Raw genomic sequence first — 18,898 nt, 5'->3', positions numbered from 1 at the left:
AATATCGTAGATGAAAGAAAATGGTGGAAATTAATATAAACTCCATAACACTGAAAAGAAAACTGCGAATACTGAGATCTAGTGGACTCATCTGTAGCCCCGAGGTGGCTGAGACTCAGCCGTACGGCCGAGATGGACGAGATGTGTTCCTGGTCAACGCAGCTGGCCAGTACTTTTCGGCCGCCTGTCACGATATTCAAGAGGCAAGTGCGGTCTATAATAGGTATGCTGCTAGAATTTCACACGAAAACGCAAAGTGCTGTTCTGGATCAGGTACGCAGTATCGCGACATTAAGTCACGGAAACCAACGCAAACTGCTACTCTAGAGCAAGTACGCAGTACAGCGACTTTAAGACTAAGGACGCAACGCATACAGTTTCTGACACGTGACTCGTCTAAACGCTCAGTTTTAATGTTCGAGGGTGGTCAGACTGTGAATGATGTTATAAATTGTTGAGTCTGAGGATAAATGGAAGCCTTCTTGGAAGTATGACGTAGAAGATATTGTGTAGAAGCTGAATTTTATGAATTTTACTATCTTCACTATAAAATTAATCTTCACTCTCTGTGTCAAACGCGAAACCATATTTATTTCCATTACCTTCACTCTGTTACGTGGTATCATACTGTATTTTGGGGCCACTGTGTGCAATCACAAAGCAGATTACCAGTTCAAAAAAGGACAGTCATACTGATCTGCTGCGACAGTTCGTGAACTTTTTGTTCCTGAACTGTAAATATATTCCGTCATAAGATTTGTTGTTAATAATATTGTCCCATTGAGAAGTAACTGAAACATTCATACAGTGATCATTAGACGGAAAAACGAGCTACACTTGGATAATACTTCCTTCAGGTTTATACAGAAAGGTTTGCCTATACAGCGTGTATTATTTTCAATAGACTTCCAGCAGAATTCAAAAAAGTAATGCTATACGCCAAGTAGTTAAATCCAAGTTGAAAACTTTCCTTGTGGCGCACGCATTTTCTTCTCCGTAGAGTTTCATTTACTGGTATACTCTGTCATCGCGGCCTGTTAACCCGGTAATTGAAGTTAATACTGACTGTGAAAGAGTACATTGTATAATAGACATTTTTGTGTTTTTTAATTCTTTAATTCTTTCGTTTACAGATTTTCTAATTGTAATGCCGTAATATAACGACGCATTTCGTAACAGAGTTACTATAGATCCCGTGAACCTGACAGATAAATAAATAAACAAGTTTTCTGCGTGGTACTTGGAAAGAAGGTCATGTTAAGACGTTTCGACCGATATGCATCGATCGATCTTATCACGTGCCGTAAAGTTCCTGATACTTCACAACCATTTGCGAAAGATTCATTAAGCGCACCAGTGACAATGGGAGCGGTTGCCCTAAGGAATATTTTAACCTCTAGTAATAAAATGGATGTTATGATAGTAGTTTAATTTTCTATTTATAGGAGTTTGTTAGGTGTCTTGGTCGTGACTCATAGTTCCGCCACAGGAAAAAGTCACAAAATTTCGTACAAATGTCTGTCAGCATTTTCATCTGAAGGAACTCTGGGGATAGAATTTAAGAGCATTAGCCAGGGAACAGAATATTTTCGCGATCACTACTCTGGGAGCTGTCCAGTGTCCTGATTGGACAACATAGTCATTTTACTGGGTGTTTGATTCTCAGCTTGTTTCGAAGTAAAGATCATTGTACCGAAATAGAGTGAAAAAGAATTTGTAGGTGAAGCGCTTTTTTTCTCGCGGGGCTGACCCCTATAGCATGAAAAGAGACGACTGATGAGAAACTTTTGCTCCCATGGTGTAATTTCTTTCCTTTTAATGCTACGTGACCAGTGTTGCGCTCAGTAGAACCCTGTAAGGAGTTCGTTAGATCTAAGCATCCACGACCCAAACATTTCATTCATTTCCTACTCCAGCATATCTAAAATAAGTGTTTTGCTGCCAATCTGTTGGAAGGCAAATTACACCAATGTCCAACAATATCCTATAAGGAGCGGAAACCGACAGAAATGAAGTCACTGTTAGTGGACACTGAGCTGTTTGGGACTGTGTTGCCGTACGAGTGACAGCACGCTTTCTTATCACATGTTTTACATTGAAATTTACCTATATTCAGGACCCCATGGTAATACTATGAGACGATACAATGACCATAGTAAACTTCAAAAATGGTTCAAAAGGCTCTGAGCACTATGGGACTCAACTGCTGAGGTCATTAGTCCCCTAGAACTTAGAACTAGTTAAACCTAACTAACCTAACGACATCACAAACATCCATGCCCGAGGCAGGATTCGAACCTGCGACCGTAGTGGTCTTGCTGTTCCAGACTGCAGCGCCTTTTTTTTTTTTTTTTTTTTTTTTTTTTTTTTTTTTTTTTTTCGACCGAGACTCGAACTCGGGACCTTTGCCTTTCGCGGGCAAGTGCTCTACCAACTTTTTTTTTAGTAAAAAAACGTGGCAGATGCTCTATCCATCTTTTTTTTAATTTTTTTTATTAATTTTTTGCGGGCAAATGCTCTACCAACCTTTTTTTTTTTTTTTTTTTGTGTATCCAATGTCAGGCTTACCACCTTTGCTGACATACATGTTGTTGTACTATCGCATAAAGAGCGTCTACAAAGTCCATATGTTGACAAATAGTGGCTAATTAGAAAATTGATTAATTAAGGAAATGAATAAAACTGAAAATGCCCAAATGAAAGACATGAAGACATTGCGGATAGTACAAATACAAAAGAAACATTCTTCTGTAGCAATGAAATGAAATTCGTGTCGGGGGCGACACCTGCTCACGACCCGACGTTCGATAGAACAAGAGAGCCATCTATCGACCCGTTCTCCAGACGTTGGTGTAAGACTGGGTCGTCTTCTCGAAATTAACTAAGGGTCCGTAAGTGTGATCGATGTCTATCTCGGCTTCTTCGTCTATCTCATCTCTCACCCGTCACACCCCATCTGGCCGGCGGGTCGGTAAATGTAAGTCGCAAGTAATTAGCGAAGTCTTGCCTATATTTCTTATGCTGTTGCAGCTTCGTGTGTCCATCTAGGAGAAAATGCCAAAAATCAATTTTGTCCTTTTCCGATTCGTTATACACGTAGCCCACCACCATTCCCCGCACCCATGTCACTGCATTGGTTTTTTGAACCGGGAAATAAGATTCTTGGGGGAAAAAAAGTGTGTCTGATGAAATTGTGTGAGGGGCGGAGCGTAACAGTAACGCCAATATCTGTTGTGCCAAGTGCCACACTGGAGCCGTCCCACTACATGTTAAACGATGTTCGTCAGTGTCCACTGTTGCGCAGCCTAGACATAGTGGAGTGTCTGCCAAATGAATCGCGTGCCGCCGTTGATTCGTTGCGAACTTCCTATTTATCACCACATACCATGTTGAGCGTACCGACGTTGGTAGGTAAACGTTCCGTATAACGCGCCATATCTGTCGCCAGTTCTTGTCTGGGTACTTCTTTTCCAGGGTATTCCTGGGGCACCGGCGCAGTAAGAGTTGGTATACGTCTCGCGTCGTCGGTAGTCGTGTTGTTGGGAAGGAATCTCTGACATAGCTAAGCTCCAAAAAAAAAAGACTTGAAATGTGACAGCTTCGGTGAAATATGGCCCACATCGACTGGGGGCAGCATTGAAGTGGGCGCTAGTACATCGGCCAACGCACCCGAGATATTGCGAAAGTGACCGCGCCACTGTCGGAACATCGTACTGACGAATAACGCCCGTGCCTTTTCATATACGTTAACTAGACCAAGTCCACCCTCTCCAGGTGGTAGCGTAAGCGTTGTGTATCGGATCTTAAACAGGTGTCCCACACTCACGTAGGTTCCGAAAGTTGCTTGTATCCGTGATGCCATTGTGCGCGTTAAAGGCAGGACATGCGCTACGTGAGTGAGTCTCGGTGCTAGGTATACGTTAACATAGGTCACCCTCTGAATCATATCCAACGCTCTTAATTTCTGTAACAGCACCATTGTCCGCATCAGCTGCAATATGCGTCGGTAGTTATCCGCTGCTGTCCGCTGCACATCCGTGTGGAACGTAATACCTAGGCATTTTATGGTCTTAACTAAGATGAGCGGGCCTTCCTCCCCCGGTTGTAATCCTCGACCGACATTCATGCAGCGTGATTTTTGTAGATTAAGCACGCTTCCTGCCGCCATCCCGTATCGCTGTATCCATGCCAACGCATGAAAGGTCAGTTGTGGCAACGGCACTCCCTCCAACCGTCTTCGGAGACCATATAGACAGGGTTCCAAAGCCATTGCATACAAAAATATCGAAAGGGGGCAACCTTGACGAACTGACCTTGAAATAACAATGTAGTCAGTGCCCCGCCCATGCACCGAGACCTTTGATCGTACGCCGTGTAACAATCGCATGATCACTAGGATGAAGGCCTGTGGGATTCCCAATCTGCCCATCACCGCATGCAAAAAGGTATGATCCACTCTGTCGAACGCATGATCGAAGTCAATAGCGACGAGTGCCCCACGCACTCGGCATGCCGCTGCTAATGCGATGATATCTCGGTAGTCACTGAGCGCCGTATGTACGTTGCTCTTACCGCCGAGGCAAGTTTGATCCATGAGGAGTCTATCAGAAAGTGAAGACCGCAGGCGAGCCCCAAGGATGCGCGCGAAAATCTTATAGTCGCAGTTCAAGAGAGTGAGTGGTCTATAATCTCCTGGATTTCTGCCACCGCGTGGTTTGGGTATTGGGATGATGATACCCTCCGTGAATTCGGCAGGTATCTCAGTCTGCGGTAACAGGAGTTCGTTGTACATCTGAATCCAGGTCCGTCCCATGAGGTATGCAAAGGCGCGGTAAAATTCAATTGGGAAACCGTCCTGTCCTGGGGACTTGTTCGGAGCCCCCTTGGCAATTGCGTCTGTCAGCTCGTCCTCTGTTATCGCTGTGATGAAAGTCTCTGCATCCAGTGGTGGTCCTCTGTCTGGCATTTCCGAGATGACATCATGTAGTGTCTCGTGGTTCACATGGACAGGTCCATATAACTGGCGGAAATAGTCGGTGAACACATGCGCAATATCACGCTGGTGCACAACTTGCTGGCCAGTGTCAGAGATTAGTTCCCTGATCAATGTCCTGCGTCGTCGTTGGCGTTCACGTATCACGTGGTGCATGGAGGGGGTTTCGGCAGCAACTGTGTCCGCCAATCTCGCCCGGACCATTATACCTTCCATCCTTAGTCTCGTCAGCTGTAATAACTTGGCTTTTATCCTGCGCATGGCCGTGTGCCTTTCCGGCGATGGTTGTTGGGTCATCAGCTCCCTCAGGGCTGTAAAATAAAAATCAGCCGTTGTGCGGGTCCACTGCGATTTGTCCTGCCCGTATCGTATCAACGTTCGCCGTAACGTTGGTTTTGCGCATTTAACCCACCACTGGAGAACCGAGGTGTATGCTCGTTGGCGGCGAACGCAGGTCTCCCAGGCCGCCTCTATCGACCGGTGACATTCAGTGTCACGTAAAAGTGCACAATTCATTTTCCAGTGACCTTTACTCCGCCATATCTTCTGACGCGTTAGTGAAATCGTACAGACGTACGCCATATGATCCGTAAAAGCCGCTGGCCAGATTTCGGCATCCAGTATCGTCGTCCGTAGAGCTCGTGTCACGTACACTCTATCAAGTCTATTCGCCGAGTGTCCCGTGACAAACGTATAACCCGGTCTGTCACCATGCTGCAGTTCCCAGGTATCCAGAAGCGCCATTTCGGTAATCAACGCACGCAGTTCCATGCATTGCACATAATGAGGTACTTGGTCCTTTTTGTCGACGACACAATTAAAGTCGCCGCCTACGATATAGTTATCAAAGCGTCCAGCGAACAACGGTGCTATCTCTTCGGTGTAAAAAGCCGCCCTTTCTCTTCGTTTTGTGGAGCCAGATGGTGCGTATAAATTGATGAAACGAACGCCGTCGACAGTGATCGCTATGCCGCATGCCGAAGGGAGAGACCTGACGTCCTCCACTCCTATTCCGTCCCTGGTGAGAATCGCCACACCGCATCCACTTTCATCGTGCACTGAATAATGTGCCTCGTAACCGTAGAACTCTGGCGGCGATGTGAAACGCACTTCTTGTAGGAGTACAATATCCACGTCCGCAGCGCGTAACATATCTTTCAGCATTTGAATTTTAAGCGGTGTCCGTATGCCATTAATATTTATCGTGGCAATGCGGTACGCCTGGCTTGTGTTCATCAGTTGTAGGGCGGTGTCATTAAGCGTCCATCTGCACCCCCGGTGCTCCTCAACACACGAAGTTGGTCAACATTTCCCGACCCCTCCCGGCCTCTGGGCAGGACTGTCCTCAATCGTCGCGTTCGTATTTTCATCCTGTTCCTGTTGGTCCATTTCTTGCGCCCAGTCCCCCAGAATATTTCCGGAACTGGTCGAAGGATGGGAGGTAACGTTGTCATCGCTCTGATGTTGGACAGTTGTCATCTCCACTTCCGCCTTCCGGTCACCAGAAGGAGAGTTCAAGTTTTCGTCGCCGTGTAGTTCCTGCATCGACATCTCGGTATCTGTTGAATCCACTGGTCTCAGGTCGATACTGTCGTTGTCGTCCACTGTCCCCTCGGGACTATGGCTATCGTCAGCAGAAGTCAGTCGACGCTTCTTTCTTCTCTTCGGCGAACGCTGTTTCCGTTGCCTTGCTTCCGCATCGGCTGTTGGGGTTGCGTATCCTCCGTCTTGGGCCTGGCCTATCACGCTCTCGGTGGAAGCACTGGCAGCCACCACGGATGAGCCTGGAGCGGCCGTCAGCGGCATCTCTTCCGTGGTGTCCTGTGTCTGCTGTGGTGGAACCGGTGGTCGGAGTTCCAGTCCGTTGGTGTCCATGTTCTCTGTAGGGAGCAGCTGCGGGTGCCCAACGGAAGTCTCCCTCACGTCGCCTCTCAGGGCTTCCACAAAGGTCAACGGCAAGACAGTCGTCGGTTGTGGCGCCTGAACGTCATCCCGTGGAGTCTGCACTAAACGTCGCTGGAGGCATTCCGAGCGGACGTGACCTTCTTTCCCGCACCCCGAGCAAGTGCGAGGTTGCCCATCATAGATTATAATCGCTCGACAACCTCCTATGTACAAATAAGAGGGGACGTGCTTTCGCAGTTCTATCCGTATTTGTCTCACCCCATTTAAAACGTGGTAAAACTCGTCCATTTTTCGGCCACATGGGATAGAACTGTACCGTATGTCGAAAGGCGTCGGTAACAAGTTCAGACGGGACCTCAAACGGAAGTTCGAAGACTCGTATAGTGCGGATCCCCATTCCCGCGTGATCGACCGTAACCGCACCAACATTCCCGTCGGCATGACAGAAACGATACCCGTTCGGTGATCGTTGTAAAAGTCTTTCGCAAGCAGCCTCGTCAACAAGCTTGACATAGACGACGCTTGAAACGAGCGATAAATTGATTCCCACGATTTCCTGTGGATCGATTTTTACTTCTTCTCTGAAGAAACGTTCAATCTCGTGTGCCTGTGGTCGTGTATAGTCGTTCGCAAAACTGAACTTCAAAGTCGTTTTTCTGTACGAGTGTGCCATCTCGTTCTAGACTCACAACACCGCACACGCGAAGCTGCTCCGGCGTAAACAAACAGGCGCGCGCACCACAGCGCGGCCGGCAGGCAACACGGTCCGCACTGTGTCACTGCCGAAGGCAGACTGCTTTAACCGCACGGCCACTTCGGCCGGCAGTAAACTTCAGATACAGATAACCATTATTAAAGCGTGTACATGAAAAGAGCTTGCAAAAGATCGCGAATGCTGATGCCAAATAGTCGATAAGTCTTTTAGTGACATTGAAAGAAATATCAGACACATAAAGACGACAGGAAACGGAGAATGAATGTTCAGTAACCTCTAAGATAGTTACCCCACATTGCAGAACGGTTTTCGCTTGATTATTGACTGCGCCTAGTGAAAATTAATTAAATATTTTTTTCCCCTTTGAGAGTTTTCACTGTAAATTTCGGTCTGTTCTACGTCAGCGGTTGCGACTGTAATTCTGAATGTCAGGAGCACAAACTTTTACCGTCAATTTCCAACTTTCATACGAGTACTTTCCTCGAACGTTGGAAAGGGATAGCCCTTGTTTTCTCTACTTCTTTCCCGACCTCCTGTTTTACTGTGGAAGAACGTATTCCGATTTCTCTAACTTCTCTTCAGTTTCCAGTGGATCTAGTTTAGAGGGAGTGAAATGGAGAAATAGGTTTGGAATCATAGTTTTTTCATATTTCCAGTATATATTTTACAGTTAATCTTTTCTGTATTTCTTTTTCTGTACGGGCATGACATGTTCGTCTCTCACTATGTACCATGTTCTGATTTCAGCAGTAAATAATAATAGATCTGAAGAGCTCGAGACGCGAATTTTTGATTTACGAAAGGTTTAAATTCTTGTCCCTTTCGGATTTCGACAAATAATAATATAAATGTTGTACAACGTTGGTTGTTCTCAGGCGGCTTATATAAACTTTCCAAATTTAATTAGTTGGATGACTCCTTCCCATGTTATCCAAATAACAATCAGTTTCACACCGTAAATAAACTTAAATTCAGTGTATACACAATTCAGAATATGGAACCACCAACTGTATAATAAAATGCCGACAGTGAAAATTTTCTGCAGACCGGACCTCGAACCCTGATTTCCCGCTTATTGGCTATCCGTGCACGACTCCGGGGCAGACCAAAAATTCCATATGTCGTCAGCCATGCATGTACAACCTGTACTCGTACATTCACTGTGTAAATTTCCGTACAGGCCTAATGGTAAGGTGACCGCTAGCGATGAGCGGGAAATCCAGGTTCGTGTCTCTTTCCGGCACAAATTTTCATGGTTGTCAGTCAATTCTACAGCTGATGGTTGCCCACATTCGCAACTACGAATGCATTTTAAGTGTTTCATAAAGGATGTACTCACTGCAGCGCCCGTTGCTTCGGGCATGCACGCAGGTCCAAAGTCCAAAGGATCATTTCATCGTAATTCAGAATAATACAGGCTCTGCAGTATCGTATTAATAAATTTGTTCCCTTTTTGTTATCTATCATACTGATCGAGGTCACTCTCTGATCCAATGATTTTTTGTTATTCTCTTCAGTTAGCGTAAACATTTCATGAAAAATTTAATCTTTAGCTACACTAATTCCCTGTGTTTTGTACGTTTTTTACTATCGTAGTTGTTTGTAACATTTCGAGGCACACTTCCATTCCTCGCTGTAAGTGTAGATAATTTTTTCATTCATTGTTACACTATTTACTGCTGTCCGTTTCCCACACTTCGTTCCTTTTCACTTGCAGGGTTACTAAATGTGTAACTTTATATCATTTGTTACATCAGCAGTAGAAATCTCGTGATCACTTCATCCACGGCTACAGGGTCGAGGATGCTGATATGAATGTGTGTTGCGATACTTATCGACAAATACTGGGTTGTCGAGGTCGCCAAGTTGCCACCTGTAATCTAAGCCCTGCGTCACGCTATCAAGTATTTCGATTTCCTGAATTTCGCCATCCCTGGACCAAAAGTGCAAAACTGGGCCCCTGGCACTTAGCGGACCGGTATATAAGGCCGTGTGGTCGCGCTACGGGGCATCTCCTCTCCAGACACCAACAGTCGAACATGATGAGGCAGGCCGTTCTGGTGCTGGCACTCGCTGCCTGCGTGTTGGGTGAGTGGCGTCGCTGTCGTACTATGTCAGGGCACGCAGCCATTCATACAGCTTCTGCTGGTCTGTCTGTGTCTCTAGCTAACGTAGGGAAATCATGAAATAACCGAAACAGTGTTTTTGCAGTATAGGACCTAAGGTTTCCTCTACTTCCACAGTTTCTATTTTCCGCTTGAAGAACGTTTGTACTTATTTGTGTTTATTCATGAGAGATGGGCGGTGCCCACAGGTCACTGAGAGTGGTTTTAATTCTGTTTCAGCTGCTGAGCTGCCAGTCCGCCGTATTCCACACAGCGGACCCCACAGGAAGTTTGGCCTGAAGCACAGTCGCATCACCGGAGGCTCAGATGCCTCCCTGGGTAAGTCGCTCCTTCATGCCGTGATGCGTACTCCGTAAATAAGAGCGAGCGATGTGGCGCACTTGCTGGCACACTGGACTCACATCTACGTCCAGTTATTAAGACTTAGTCTTTCCGCAATTTCTCTGAATCCTTTATGGAAAATGCTCCGTTGAAAAGGAACATCCGATTTGCTTCCCCATACTTGATAAATTCCGAGCCTGTGCTTCGTCTCTAACCATCTTAATGTGAATGAGACCTTAACCTCCAGTCTTCTTTCCTTCCTTCTGATAATGGTACCTGTCAGTCTTCTTATGTGCTAAATCATCCATCACCTCCAACACATGTTATATACTTTTGTCAGTGGACAGTCACTCGTAATAAGCTGCTGCTTTTTTTTTTTTTTTTTTTTCGTCTGTATTCTGAGTTGTCTGATCTGTCCCCTTAGGATTTGCACCAACCTCCTCGTCTAAGTGTAGCACTTACACATAATGTCCTAGTTTACATGTTGGATATATTCTAATCCCCGTTTCTCTCAATAGTTTTGGCCATAGAAGATATTTCGTGATGTCTTAACACACGTCCTATCACCGTGTCCCTTCTTCTACTCATTGTTTTTCACATGTGTCGTTCCTCATCAGTTCTGTGGAGAACCTTCTTATTCCCCAGGCCAATCGGTTGGATGCAGTCTGCACTGTAAGTTGGGTTGACGCACATATTTGGTACGGTGCATGAAGGAGCTACCATGTTTGGACGTTCCTCTGATCACATCGTGAATGAAGTTGCCCGATATGTTGATGTATCAGTGCGTACTGTCCTGAGTGTCTACAAGGAATGTGCATTACTATCAGTCACGTAACATGGCGTAACAACAGTGTCACGTAAATGATTCTAACCCACACAGAGCAGAGACATGGTCGCGACTTGTCAGTAACAATCTGTTTCATACCCAGCAGGAATAAATTGCACCTGTCACTGAATGTAGGCTCATCTCAACCAGATTCGAAAAAAAGGAGACTACACGAAATGCATATTCTGAGTCGGCTACTTCACGAATGGTGGCACATAAGATTGTACATCTTGAGTGGGCAGTAGCTGACTGGAACCGTGTAGTGTGATTCGACGAGATGTGATTTCTCGCGTTTTCAAATGATGCAAAGCATCGAGTGCAGCAACAGCCCATTGAGGAATGACAGGGGCCGTGTGTCGAGAATGTAGTTTAGCCCGAGGTGGTCCTGTGCAGCTTTTGGGATGTATTTCGTATCTTGTCTTCGGCCACTCAGCTAGGTTACAGCGAACGTAAACGGAGATGTTTGTTTCGACACACTTGGTAACAAGGGGTTGCCTTTTCTCGTACATCTTCCTGTTGAGTATCTTGTGTACACTCGATACTCTTGAAAAGACGGCAATCGTATTCACAGGGGTGCACACACACGTTCCTGGCAAACACTCAGGGTTTAAATCAGATCTCGAATGAATCTGTTTATCATTTAATCGCTTCAGATACATATGGCAAATGTGAAGAAACTTCGGAACTACTTTCCTAGCCCAACCGAGGTAATTATCAAGGCTAGAGGCCGTGCTACATGATACAGCGTGAAGACCCCTGATGGTGATAAAGTTTTTGTCCATTGTTCTTATATTACATTGCTAGACACTGGTCTCCTGTATGACTCAGTTTTCATTATACAAACCTACATGAAAACCACTCAGTGCATCAATGTTGACTGTTGCTGGCACCAAACGATTAGCTCTACAATATTACTTTCTATCGTGAGAAAATACCTCCAGCTGTGCTTTACCGGAGAGAAAGCTTTTTTGGATATTGCTGTTACATCTTCAGTCCCAAGCCTGGTTTGATGCAGCTTTCCATGCTACTGTATCCTGTGCAAGCCTTTGGACCTCCGAATAACTACTGCAACCTACATCCTTCTGAATATGCTTACTGCATTCATCTCTTAGTTTCCCTCAACAATTTTTATCCTCCTTTCCCCCCATCAACACACAAACACACACACACTCATACTTCCCTCGAATACTAAATTGATGATTCCTTGTTGATATCTCAGAATGTCACCTATTGAGCGATCCCTTCTTTTAGTGAGATTGTGCCACTTGTCTTCCAGTTCCATTCAGTACTTCCATACTCATCTAATCTTCAACATTCTGCTATAGCGCCACATTTCAAAAGCCTGTATACTCTTCTCGTCTAGACCGTTTATCGTCCATGTTTCACTTTCATTTATGCCTGCATTTCAAATACCTTCTGGAAAGACGTCTTAACACGCAAATCTACATTCGATAGAAACAAACTTCTTTTGTTTAGAAATGCCTTCCTTGCTATTGCCAGTCTACATTTCATATCCTCTCTACTTCGGCCATCTTCAGTTATTTTGCTGCCCAAATAACAAATCCCATCTACTGCCTTTAGTGTCTCGTTTCCTTACGTAATTCTCTCAGCGTCACCTGACTTAATTCGAATACATTCCATCAACTTAGTCTTGTTTCTGTTGGTGTTCATATTATATCCTCCTTTCAAGTCACTGTCCTTTCCGATCAACTGCTCTTGCAAGTCCTTTGCTGTCTCTGACAGAATGACGATGTCATAGAAAGACCTCAAAGCTTTTATTTCTTCTCCATGAACTTTAATTCCTCGTAGAAATTTTTCTTTTGTTCCTATCGCAGCTTGCTCATTGTACAGATTGATTAACACCGAGATTAGACTGCAACACTGTCTCACTCCCTTCTCAATCACTGCTTCCAGTTCATGCCCTTCAACTCTTGCAACTGCCATCTGGGTTATTTACAAGTTGTAAGTAGCCTTTTGCTCACAGTATTTTACCCCTGGTACCTTCAGAATATCAAATAAAGTATTACAGTCAATATATCGGAAAGCTTTCTTCACGTCTACAAATTCTATAAACGTATGTGTGCCTCTCCATAACCTATCTTCTACGAGAAGTAGTAGGTTAACCACTGCCTGCCTTGTTCCTACATTTCAAAACAACTTTAGTCTTTTGTAACGAAGTACTGATTACCATGACATTCATAATACAAAATATAACCGAATACAATCAAACTTCTATCTCTCATAGCAGCTGCGCCCGTAGAGAAACAGTATATCATGCTTATCAGTACATACATGTACTAATCAGTGCATGTATGACCGAAAAAGCGGATACCATCCTCATACAGTTAAGGTTGACGGGCCAATGATCTTGAGTGCGGATGCACCCACGTTACTCAAACTCTTAAGGGAATCGGTAGATTGAGTATGGTGGACAGTAAGTTGGAAGTGTGTGTCTCACGGGGGAAAGTGCCAGAGATAAGTCCCTGAAATAGCAGTATCTTCTGTGTCCTCGGTGGCTCAGTCGGATAGAGGATCTGCCATGTAAGCAGGAGGTCCTGGATTCGAGTTGTAAGCAGCTAATGGTCTGGCTTTCATTGAAATGTCATTCTTCGAGAGCTGCAAGATTTTCATACCAATCTTTTATTGCCGGTATTGTGGGCCGGCCGCGGTGGCCGTGCGGTTCTAGGCGCTCCAGTCCGGAGCCGCTGCTGTTGCTACGGTCGCAGGTTCGAATCCTGCCTCGGGCATGGGTGTATGTGATGTCCTTAGGTTAGTTAGGTTTAAGTAGTTCTAAGTTCTAGGGGACTGATGACCACAGCAGTTGAGTTCCATAGTGCTCAGAGCCATTTGAACCGGTATTGTTGACGTTGCTTCCTGGTACTGGTAGACGCGCTGAGCCGGCGTTCTGTGTGCGCAGGCCAGTTCCCGTACCAGGTGTCCCTGCAGTGGGTGCAGCTGGGGCTGGCGTCCCACACGTGTGGCGGCTCCATCGTGAGCGCCAGCGCCGTCGTCACCGCAGGCCACTGCGCCGACCCCGCCTTCATCGGGCACTACGAGGTGAGCACGAGGCTGCCTGACGTTTATCACAACGGAAGGCAGTAAGTAATGACGAAATTATCATTAATGTAGTTAAGCAAATACACCTCATCTCTATAATGTACTGTCGCGATGAAGGATGTTAGTACATACAGTGAGGTGAAAAAAATCAGCCGGCCGGAGTGGCTGAGCGGTTCTAGGCGCTTCAGTCTGGAGCCGCGCGACCACTACGGTTGCAGGTTCGAATTCTGCCTCGGGCATGGATGTGTGTGATGTCCTTAGGTTAGTTAGGCTTAAGTAGTTCTAAGTTCTAGGGGACTGATGCCCTCTGATGTTAAGTCCCATAGTGCTCAGAGCCATTTGAACCATTTGATAAAAATCATGGGATAGCTTCTAATTCCGTGTCGATCCCCCTTTTGCCAGGCGTAGTGTCGCACCTCAACGTGGCATGGACTCAGCAAGTCCCTGGGAGTCCCTGCAGAAACACTCTCTCATGCTGAATCTACAGGACTCCATAACGGCGAAAGCGTTGTCGATGTCGGACTTTGTGCACGAACTGACTTCTCGATTATGTTCCATAAATGTTCGATGGGGTTCATATCAGGCAATATGGTTCGCCAAATCATTCACTCCAGTTGTCCAAAATGTTCTACAAAGCAATCACGAACAACTACGGCCGAGTGACAGGGCATATCGTTGTTTGGAAAGATGAAATCCATGAATTTTGCAACCGATCTCCAAGTAGCCGAACGTTACAATTTTCCATCAATGATCGGCTGAATTGGTTAGAGAACCCAGTCCATTCGGTGTAAACACAGGCAACACCATTATGGAGCCACCACCAGTTTTTCCAGTGTCTTATTAACAACTTGGGTCCATGGCTCGGTGGTTCTTCGCCACACGCGAGACCTACCATCCCTCTTACTAACAGATCTGCCCAGGCCATAGTTTTCCGGTCGTCTAGGGCCTATGCGCCCAGGAGAGGCGTTGTGGGCGATAGCGTGCTGTTAGCAAAGAAGCTTGAGTGAGGCATTTCTTGCCATTCCCCGTTAACGGATACGTCCCACATTGATTTCTGCGATTATTTCACACCGTGTTACTTGTCTGCTAGCACTGCAACTCTACCAAGACACCGGAGTTCTCGGTCGTTAGTGAGAGGTATTGTTAGAAATTTGGTATTCTGAGCACATTCTTGACCTTGTGTATCTGGGAATATTGAATTCCCTAACGATTTCCGAAGTGGAACGTCCCATGTGTCTAACTCCGTCTACGATTCCACGTTCAAAGTCTTTTGATTCCCATCGTGTGGCCCTAATCACGTCGGAAATCTTTTCACAAGGATCACATGAGTAAAAATCAGACTGTGTAAGCGATAGTACATGTGTGCATATCGGTATCCAATGACTTCTGTCATCTCAGTGTGCTTCACCCTTCTCTGACAACTGTTGGAATCATTTTTGTATTGCCTATTGGGAATGGAGAAACTTGCTTTAGATCTTTAGCTACAGAACAAATTTTACGGTCCCATATTAAGCGACACATAATGTCCACATTGTCTTCTCAATTGTGCTGAGTCATACTCCACATGAATGAGACCACTGTGTGCATCGGTAAGTCATCTATCCAATTGTTGGGTCGGACAATTGCATATAGTTCCTGAGAGGGTAGATATGTATTAGATAGTATAACATAACTCTAGTCCCCTAGTGCGTTCGAATGCCCTGACAGCTAATACTGTTCTAAGAAACGGAAATAACTCTCTCTGACTGCGTTGTCTCCTGTCGTGTGTTTCAGGCCGTGGCTGGTATCAACTCACTGAACTCCAACGGCCAGAGGGTGCGCGTATCCCAGCAGGTAGTGCACCCAGACTACGCGGACGTTGAGTAAGTGTCACACACAAATTCTATATTAAGCGTGGTGTAAACCTGTCTGGGATGAATACGTTATAGCCTGTTAATCTTGGCGGTACTGTTCTTGAGAATGTGACTAAGAGTTATAATAATGGATTGGTTCTGATTACTCAGAGGTATCCTCGTGTGGAGTTTGCAAACGGTTTTCATTCTTCCGTAGAGTTTTATTCTCCAGTGCCGCCGGCGAGTTCCCAATCATTTAGTCTTATAACAATCGTTAATAACGAATGTCGAGATTATCGCTCTGTCTTTCGGGTTACAGGACTCTGCTTCTGGTACACTGTATGACCATTAGTTACGTACCAATATGATATATGTACTGCATATATGCCTGCAATAATGGTTTTTCAAGTGACGATGGGTGTTTAATTTGATTTGTCGTTTGTTCTACAGTAATGTCGCCATCAACGACATCGCCGTCTTCCTGCTGCAGTCCAGCTTTTCTCTGAGCGGCAACGTACAGGCCATCTCGCTGCCCACCGCTGGATCCGTCCCCAGTGGTAAGTCAATCACCTCTTCCGGCATCATGGCTATTTATAAAAAAATGTGTGGCCGCTAGTATTGATTATTTTACTCGTTTCCTTATTACTTCTTCTGATGAATTTGTAACCATGAACAGGAATCAGAATTTTTCGTCCTCTTCTGCTAAAGCTGATTAAACTAAACGGAAACCCGTCATGCGATCACGTGGCGCACTACAGGAGGGTTTACGGCTAGACCTTATTTTTTACAGTTGGTTCGACGGCTACTCTGTCCGGCTGGGGCAGCGTCAGCACGGGTATCATACCCAACTACCCCGACATCCTGCAGTGGGTCGACGTCAGCATCATTAGCAACACCCAGTGCGCGCAGCTGCTGGGCAACAGCCCGCTCAACGATGAGAACATCTGCACCGGCCCCGTCAACGACGGCATCTCCGCCTGCTCGGTACGTAGCTGACTACTACAAGTCACATGAGTGGTGGTGAGCTAAGCGTGTTAACCCTTTCGCGTTACATTAGCAGTATATGTGCCTGTAACCTATTTTTGCAGCGTCATTTGAAACATCTGATACGTCAGTTGCGTAGGATAATTTATGCCGTGTCACGTTATATCTTTTTGTATCACGTGTGCCTTGTAGATTAGGAGATCAAATTACAGTTATTTTGCTGAGCATGGCGTTTTCTGTCCCGCGCACCCTAGATTGTACGTATTTTGGTGCACTATTGGTCGTTTGTAACATCCGTTACGTCAGTTCATTAGGATTATTCATGCTCTTCAAATAATATATATTTGTGTAATCAAATCGTACGTGACCGATAGACTCATATGCAAAAAAGGACCACGACCAGGTGATAGCTGTAGTGATTTGCGACGTAACAAACAAGAGCGGTTAACGACGGTGTTGGCAGCAGTGATGGAATGCGGTCAACAGGAGTCAGCATTCTTTTATGTATGTTTAACTGCTCGTGCACCGAACCGTCAGTCCTTTCTGCCTGCTGGGCGTAAGTGAATGCCCTTAGCGATATGGCCGTCTACCTGCCAGGCCTACAAATGTACTCATAAACGCAAAATGGTTAATATTTCTATCTTATTCACTTGGTGGTGGCACAGTGTTAATCTACCTTAGCAGGCACCACAATAAGAACATGGTTTTGTTCACTATTTCGTCTGCATACGCTAGAGTTTCAACAAGGGACTTCTTTGTGGTAATTCTGGGTAAAACGAATGATCAGTCTGAGAGCAGCCTTACAGACCACCTGCAATGTTGAAGTTTCACTCTCTCCGCAACATATGAACGTTCGGAGATCTATAAATGTGGAACAACTAACAATAAAGAAGTTAGCAGTTATTGTAGAGCGTGATGTGTGTCGTAGAACGAGAGTGAGTGTGCTGACCACGTGGCTTGGTTTTCTCCAGGGAGACTCCGGCGGACCGCTGGCCCAGGACGGAGCCCTCATCGGAGTCGTGTCCTGGGGCATCGTGCCCTGCGGCTCTGCTGGAGCGCCTTCCGTCTTCACCAGGGTGTCCGCTTTCTTGGACTTTGTCAACCAGTACGCCTGAATACGTCGTGCTGCAATTGTTATCTGATCTGAGACTAGAGTAATAAAAATACTCTAAAAATTTATCTGCGTTCTTCGTTATTGTGTGCCGTTTAATCCACAATTCTCCTAAGTTGTTGGTTGAAACCGGGATACACAACTGGTTTCATAATGAGCTTGCATAATTCAGTTTTACAGAAACTGCAAAATCGCATTACAATATTCTCTGCTGGCGTTTTCTTCTGGTCTCCATTCCTTTCAATTCACATTACAAACCAAGTTTGGCATGAATCATATATACCATTTATTATATGCATTAATGACGGGGAACGCAGCCAGCAACAAAACTTTAAAAAAGCTTTATTGTATTGCCACGAGAGGTTTCTGGGAGATATACCGATTTTGAGATAGCTACCTATGTTTTCTGCTGTGGTAGCTTAACAGACGTTCTTATGCAAGGCTGGAGCGGATGTCGGGCTGCTAACGAACGTAATACTGTAGTAACACAAGGCTAGCCAGCCAAAACGGTGACAGTAATAAAACAAATCTTTCTTAAAAGCTGTCTGTTCTCCATTAACAACCCTTAACAGAATAGCAGCCACGGAGTTCAAAAAGGTGTAGCGTGGGTAAAATAACACCAATACTTATTATGTATGTTGCCCGTGCCGTTGAAAGAGAAGCCACGAAATTGAATTTACGAATCGGAAGCGAGAGTCCTAAAGAAAACAAACGTTATTAACATACTGCATCATCATTCTTAATGTCTACGTAGTTATTTCTCACAGCATAGTCAAATTCCTCCCAGCTAGAAACCGGTTTCTTGATGTCGCCACTGTCGAATGTTTGTCTTTGTTGGCAGAGCCACAACTGCACCTTCTCTTGCATCGCCTCATCGCTATTAAACTGAATTCATCGGAGGTGATCTTTAAGTTTTGAAAAGTGAAGAAAATCGGATGGGGTCAAGTCGAGGTGTATGGGGGATGATCGATGTCAGTGATCCCAAGGCGACGGGTTGTTGCACATGTAGCGCTGGTGTGTGGTCTGAC

General features: G+C 45.4%; 1 protein-coding gene across 1 annotated transcript; it reads left to right on the top strand.

Annotated features, from left to right (window-relative positions):
• Window positions 1-9,652: 9,652 nt before the first annotated feature.
• On the top strand, window positions 9,653-17,874 carry LOC124613823 (trypsin-1-like). Its single transcript, XM_047142582.1, has 7 exons — window positions 9,653-9,701; window positions 9,959-10,057; window positions 13,804-13,943; window positions 15,717-15,805; window positions 16,226-16,342; window positions 16,582-16,759; window positions 17,731-17,874. The coding sequence occupies exons 1-7, from the start codon at window positions 9,653-9,655 to the stop codon at window positions 17,872-17,874; spliced, it is 816 nt and encodes a 271-aa protein (XP_046998538.1).
• The last annotated feature ends 1,024 nt before the right edge of the window (window positions 17,875-18,898 follow it).

The sequence above is a fragment of the Schistocerca americana genome, chromosome 1 (genome assembly GCF_021461395.2).
Source record: "Schistocerca americana isolate TAMUIC-IGC-003095 chromosome 1, iqSchAmer2.1, whole genome shotgun sequence".
Taxonomy (NCBI): Eukaryota; Metazoa; Arthropoda; class Insecta; order Orthoptera; family Acrididae; genus Schistocerca; species Schistocerca americana.
This window is presented reverse-complemented; position numbering and strand designations above follow the sequence as displayed.

Coding starts and splice junctions, on each gene's coding strand:
- LOC124613823 (XM_047142582.1), top strand. CDS start 9,653: ATGATGAGGCAGGCCGTTCTGGTGCTGGCACTCGCTGCCTGCGTGTTG. Junction 9,702..9,958: donor ACTCGCTGCCTGCGTGTTGG/GTGAGTGGCGTC, acceptor ATTCTGTTTCAG/CTGCTGAGCTGCCAGTCCGC. Junction 15,806..16,225: donor CCAGACTACGCGGACGTTGA/GTAAGTGTCACA, acceptor TTTGTTCTACAG/TAATGTCGCCATCAACGACA.